This window comes from Osmerus mordax, chromosome 8 (assembly GCF_038355195.1).
Source record: "Osmerus mordax isolate fOsmMor3 chromosome 8, fOsmMor3.pri, whole genome shotgun sequence".
Classification (NCBI taxonomy): Eukaryota; Metazoa; Chordata; class Actinopteri; order Osmeriformes; family Osmeridae; genus Osmerus; species Osmerus mordax.
The window spans coordinates 20,032,905-20,039,805 of NC_090057.1; the positions used below are offsets into that span (position 1 = coordinate 20,032,905).

The 6,901-nt window shown below is 41.9% G+C and overlaps 1 protein-coding gene across 1 annotated transcript; it reads right to left on the reverse strand.

Moving 5' to 3' along the window:
• Nucleotides 1–505: 505 nt before the first annotated feature.
• Nucleotides 506–3,535, reverse strand: LOC136947964 (retinol dehydrogenase 14-like). The gene is made up of 2 exons (XM_067242205.1): nt 3,109–3,535; nt 506–1,249 (listed from the first exon to the last, which is right to left on the reverse strand). The coding sequence occupies exons 1-2, from the start codon at nt 3,460–3,462 to the stop codon at nt 632–634; spliced, it is 972 nt and encodes a 323-aa protein (XP_067098306.1). The 5' UTR covers nt 3,463–3,535; the 3' UTR covers nt 506–631.
• Nucleotides 3,536–6,901: the final 3,366 nt, after the last annotated feature.

Below are 6,901 nucleotides of genomic sequence, written 5' to 3' on the forward strand. Positions count from 1 at the left end.
AAATGCATATGCCCTGCAGTGAAATCGTTGGAACATCTTATGTTTGTGGTTAATGTAACTTATCGCAGCACAGCAGACGATCTGACCGTCAAACGAATGTATAAACACTTAAGTCGTTTTCAAGCCATCCAGTGAAAGGGTGTATTGCTGACTTGTTGTAGCACATGAACATAGCACATCTGGCACAAATCGACCTAATTATTTAATATTTTAGCAGCGGAACTTCTCTGCAGTTCTCCATTGAATCGAATGATATCCCCGGTAAACAGGAAGTGCCAATTCAACGGAAGTGCAAAAAGATGAAAAAAGTGGGCGGGGCGGAATAAGGTCAATAGCGGCTGAATCTGGAATGTCCAGCAGCTACATTGAGTCAGATCGGGAAAATGTTTGTACATTTATGTTTGTATAGTTGTCAATCTACCTTCTTACGTATGTATTGATTTCATATTATCTTAAAGCAGTTAGTTAAAACATCACAAAAAAGGGTTTGATGAAAAACTGTGACATTTATAGAAAAAAAAAACGTTTCAAATTTCGATTAGTTGATTTTCAGAAGTGTTTAGTCGAGTCTTGGTCGACCAAAGAAAATCTTAGTCGGGGACAGCCCTAGTAAAAATCTAGTATAGGTCTCTCATTGCTTTAGGCCAACCATTCTCTCACTCAGGTCCCACAGCCTCCTGGCTGCATGATCATCAATGGCTTTGGGCAACAGTTCCTCCTCTTGGCAGTTGGCAAAGCACTTTCCGGACACACCCTCCACTTCTCTGGAGCAGGCCAGGTAAAGTGGGGTCTGGGCTCCCTCCAGTGGGCTCTTGAAAAAGGCCAGAGAGGCCAGGTAGAAAAAGGGCTTGGCCAGAAAGGGAATATGGATGTGCCGGCCCAGCCTGGTCCTCACGATGCCAGGAGTGAGGGCGTTAACAGTTACTCCGGTGCCATCCAGCTGGCGTGAGAGCTCATGGGTAAACAGCAGGTTGGCCAGCTTGCTCTGGCTGTAGCAGAAAGCCTTATTATACTCATTCTCACTGTTGAGATCGTCAAAATTGATGTGACCATACTTGTAAAGCTTGGAGGAGACCACCACAATGCGACAGGGGGCAGAGCCCTTTAGGAAATCCAATAGAAGGTGGGTTAGGAAGAAGTGGCCAAGGTGGTTGACACCCAGCTGCATCTCAAACCCCTCCTCTGTCTTGGTGTAAGGACACTGGTAGACTCCTGCATTATTGATGAGGACATCAATCTTGACCTCATCCTGTCAGGATCAAAGAAAAATACATTTACATTTAGTCATTTAGCAGACGCTCTTATCCAGAGCGACTTACAGTAAGTACAGGGACATTCCCCCGAGGCAAGTAGGGTGAAGTGCCTTGCCCAAGGACACAACGTCAGTTGGCATGTCCGGGAATCGAACTGGCAACCTTCGGATTACTAGCCCGATTCCCTCACCGCTCAGCCACCTGACTCCCTACATATTTTGTCTGTTTTTGTATTTTTTCTATTACATTAATTATGTACATTATATTGGTCAAGGGCGTAGGTTTGGTCTCAGCTTTGGTAGGGACACTAATTACATACATAATGTGTATGTATGTAATTGGTTCAGGTTTTATGGAGCTGTACTAGGCCTACATCATCTGTACTGGACTTGTGAGCAATGAAATAATGAATTATATTTGGGCATCCCAATTTATAGCACCTTTTTACTACCTACAAGTGTAAGTGTGAATGATAACATTCATGGGTAACATTGTCTAAACATCCCTTAAAAAACAGCAATTTAATGCAATCTTTACCAAAATGGACAATTCAACTTCTCACCTAAACCCCTGATGCTGATTCATCACCAACCTGCTCTACATCTGTAGCTTCAGAGTGCTGTTTTTCCTGCACAGTAATTCATCAATTTAATACAGACACTAACCATGCTTAGTTGACTTCTGACATTGGTTGAGATTACAGGGATAGCCATATTACTATCCAAGGGATCATATAGGTCTACTTATTACCAGTTAATATCACTTTTGAGTTGCTAGCCTCCTGGTACTAGGCTAAACTATCACGGTCCCATTAACGTCACTGTGTCCAATCCCGACCGCTGTAAACTACTATTGTCCAAACCCGAACGGGGTTTGGACACTCAGTTTCTTTTTGCCAGCATTTTCTTTTGCTATCGCCAGCAAAGTGTAAGTAGTATTATTTTAGGCATACCAAACAATCTACGTGTATAATTTCATGAACATATATGGACGTTTACATGTCTAAATAATATAGGAAAGTTACTTTGGCCGAAAGACCACTCGGCGACAATCGGGCGACGATCTTTACTCTGACAAGTGTGTCTGTGTTGTCATCGTACTGCTACTATGGGTTAGCATATGAGTGTATTTCAATGCTAGCTTAACACTACTTTGTCTTGCCAATGAAAATACACGATCATGTGTGACGTGATCTGTAGTCGAGGGGAGGAAGGGATGGGGGCTAGCAAACTTTGAGAAGAGTTCAACAAAACATCCAGCAGGTGGTGGTATACAGTCAAATTGAGATTTTATCGCATAGTTTGGAGATGTTGAAGCGTGATATCTTATTGTGGAGGACATAACTACGTCCCCGGATATGTTGACAGCATGGATGGTCAGTTTGGTGACCCTGGATCAAGTTAATATCCCCAGAAAAACAGCAGCGGCCAGTGTTTAGAATGCGGTCGGGTTTGGACAAGGGTAGCGCACGGCTAATTTACCGGCGCCAGCGTCTTTTGACCGGCTAAATAACAAAATATTGGTGGGGACAATTGTGTCTTTCCCAAACTTGGTCGTGACTAGTCCCTACCCTATGCAAACCTACGCCCTTGATTTTGGTTAAACTTAAAAATTTAAAAACAGTGCCTCTGTATCCCACTGAACGTTTAGATATAGGCTACAGTACAAGGGAAAGGATAGAGTGAAGAAGTTTCCACACAGGCCAGCAGATCCAAAGAGGAGCCATCTCAACACAGCTTTAACAACCTAAATATCATCATGGTTGAAAAGGATAACCCCGAACCATCCACACAAGTGTCATTGTCAACAATGAGTGACCGATGTGTAGGCCAAGTGAATGTCAAACATTACAAACCTTAATGATCTCCTGACAAAAACTGTGTACCGATTTAAGGGATGCAAGGTCAAGGTGTTTAATGACCAGTTCGCCTTGATCGGGGCCGGCTTGTTTCTTCATGTCCTCAGCCGCCTCTTCAGCTTTTTGTGGGTCCCTACAGGCCAAGATCACCCGAGCTTTGAGTTTTAGCAGCTCCCAGGCTACGGCCTTTCCTATGCCGCTGTTTGCTCCGGTCACGATAACAGTTTTTCCTCGCATTATATCGACAGGATACTGCAACAAATGTACAGACTTCTTTCTAGGGAACATACGACGTAAAAATATGATTATTCCTCCGCCGATGACAGCGGCTACAATGAGTGGTCCTGACATTAAAGCGAAGACTTTGCCTTTCACTCACTACACATTTGCAACGTTGCAACCGCACTAGCCTACGCCATTACCGAAAAACATCAACCACCAAAGGGCTATGCAGTAATTTGACGAGCTCGTGATGCCAAAATTCGTACTACGGAGCCCCGAAGGGTGCCGATCCATTTGCAGCGGCCAAATTCGCGTGAATGTTCCTATTCGCTTCTCATTGGCGACTGGGTGGAGAGATGGGATTAAACACCTTCATAAAATCCACCAATCGTACACCCCGATATTCAAGGCGAATAAAGTAGGAAGTAAACATCCACGTGCATTTTAGTGAGCCTGTATATTGTCAGTGGGTGACTGGGCTTCAAATATATGGAAAAAAAGTAAAACAAATGGGTCATTCAGGTATTCTCGAAAAGAAACATTGCAACATTCCATTTAAACGAGCATATTTGTTATATTATTGCGCTGCTATTAGTCATCAGAGAAAGTTAACAGTTAAGTTCAAATAAATGTACAGTATTGTTTTAAGTGTGTGTCGCCTAAACATATAATAATGACATGAATCCATGTCATACGTAATTATAATTAGTCAAGAGTTTTAGGTGCGTTCGACTTGAAGCTGAGAATGCCACAGTAGCGGTTAGAACCGAAACTGTACTGTACTGTACTGTAGCGAGTGGTACGTGACAGTGGAGCGAGTGGTACGTGACAATAGCTAGTGGTACATGCCAGTGCCTCCACTGGCACGTGACAGTGGCTAGTGGTACATGCCAGTGCCTCCACTGGTACGTGACAGTAGCTAGTGGTACATGCCAGTGCCTCTACTGGCACCTAGTGGTACGTGCCAGTGGAGCTAGTGGTACGTGACAGTAGCTAGTGGTACATGCCAGTGCCTCCTCTGGTACATGACAGTAGCTAGTGGTACGTGACAGCGCCTCCACAGGTACATGACAGTTACTGTTCTGTTGATAGTGGTATGCAAGTGTGTCGTGGCAGTTGCATTGGGTGTCTTGCAGCTTTTGTTTACTGTCGTGTAACTGCCCCGCGGCCATTTTAGAATAGGAGAACAGGCTATAAAGTTTTATAAAAAAAAATAAGTTAAAATGTTCGTGCTAACAAACTCCAAACCATACTTTTGATGTCTCACTACAAGCTCATCATACAAAGTAGTCGATTTAAACATTATATTGCATATAGTGTAATGGTGTGACTGTAATGTAAAGCAGACTTGTACACACGTAATGAATTAGTAACAAATTATTTTACTCAGAGTAACTGAATTTAAGCGTGCACATGAGCCACCGTTGTAGACTCTCGTCTCTAATGCACATCGTTGTGTTGTTATCAGCGCCTCCTAGTGGCGTATATCATTAATTGTAATAACTGAAGTCAATATAGGTAGCCTACATTTGTATTTCGATACTCTGAGTAAATATAGTTGTTAATAATAGTTCATTATTTTCATATGAAGAACCTTGTCAATTAATGACACCCTATGATTACAAATGTACTTTCTGGGTATTATACATATTGGAAACTACAAACTCTCCTGGATACAAATCTGTTTAAATCACTCAGATATCTTTATCACAACTGAAGTTACATCATTTTAAAGTCGACCTGTGTCAAAAAGTGATATGGGAGAAAATCCTTTTGTTCGTAATGACGTTGTGAATGTAAATGCATTACAGTATTGTTTTTATTATTGTTTTTTTGTAACTTTATTGTAACTTGTTTAACTACATGCTCTTATGGTTCTTCCCTTTGGCACTTACTTTGGTTGTTCACAATGTGTGCTTCATGTTTTGGCTACTCGCAATGTTTTGTGGCTATCTCGTTGTTATGATCAGTGACCTATGCACTTTGTAAAGCTCTCTCTTGGAAGTCGCTTTGGATAAAAGCGTCTGCTAAATGAATAAATGTAAATGTAAATGTCAGCTTAAGTATAGGCTACATTAATAACTTCTCAGCAAGTTATTTAATTGATCAGTTGTTATGGGCTGCTGCAGCACTCAAAAGAGCAGGCAAACTAAGCATTTGATTTGACATGGCTTGAAAATCTTGCTAGCTGACATGTCCAAAAACCGTTGAAATTAATAGTTTTTCATAAGTAATCATATACTTTTTGTACATTACAATGAAGTTTAGGGTGTTAACGATACAAAACATCAAAAATCTCAATTTTGACAGAAAACGATTTTTGATCTTTTATGGCTTATAGCCAACAATGAGCGGCCGCGACATCCACGGGTTTCCGCAGGCCGCCACACATACTTAAACAATTTTATTCTAAAATGGCCGCGGGGCAGTTAGGCTACATGACAGTAAACAAAAGCTGCAAGACACCCAATGCAACTGCCACGAGACACTTGCATACCACTATCAACAGAACAGTAACTGTCATGTACCAGTGGAGGCACTGTCACGTACCAGCTACTGTGTACCAGCGGAGGCACTGGCATGTACCACTAGCTACTGTCACGTACCAGTGGAGGCACTGGCACGTACCACTAGCCACTGTCACGTGCCAGTGGAGGCACTGGCACGTACCACTAGCCACTGTCATGTGCCAGTGGAGGCACTGGCACGTACCACTCGCTCCACTGGCATGTACCACTAGCTACTGTACAGTACAGTTTCGGTTCTAACTGCCTCTCGAATGCCATTGGCTGCTTCAAGTCAGCCGGGCTGCAGGCGACGCCGGCGCTACATGAAGTCAAACTCACCTATTGACATCTCTGCCCACTTGGCAAGTTGGAAAACGAACCCAATTAGCATAATACACGCATGTGCACAATTAATTGTATTGCTAGCAGTGTATTCAAAGCTACAAGTAGTTGCAATATTTATTTATTTATTAAGGATCCCCATTAGTCTACACCATGGTGGAGACTATTCTTCCTGGGGTCCAGGCAAAAAATATTACAATACAATATAAATACATAAAATGCAGTACAGCATGATCAATTATCACAAAAACACAGACTTAGAAAACATTTACATTAAAAGTAAAATAATATGAATATATTGATATGAATATGCAATATGAATGCTGTATGCATGTAGGTAGCAAACCAAACGATTTAATCTACCCATTTAGTGAAGCTAGTTGGTCCAAGTTTGTTCAGAGTCCATTGCAATTGCAAAATTTTGACAGCAAGGAAAGCATTCTTGCAAAACAATCAGTGGAAAGATTCAACTTAAATTTTGCATCTCAGAACCATATGCTAGGTAATGTTAGGTTTCACAAGGGTGCTACAGTAACTTCACCAACACAACAAATATAGCTAATGCACGTAAGAGGAGTGAAAATGCAGCTCTGGAGAAGGTTTTCCAAACAGAAGGTAAAAAATATATTGTGCTTATTAAAGTTATGTCTTATGAAACTTAGAAGTGTGCTCAGGCTTAAACATGGTGTCTCACACAGGGTGTGGGAAGCAGGTTGTTC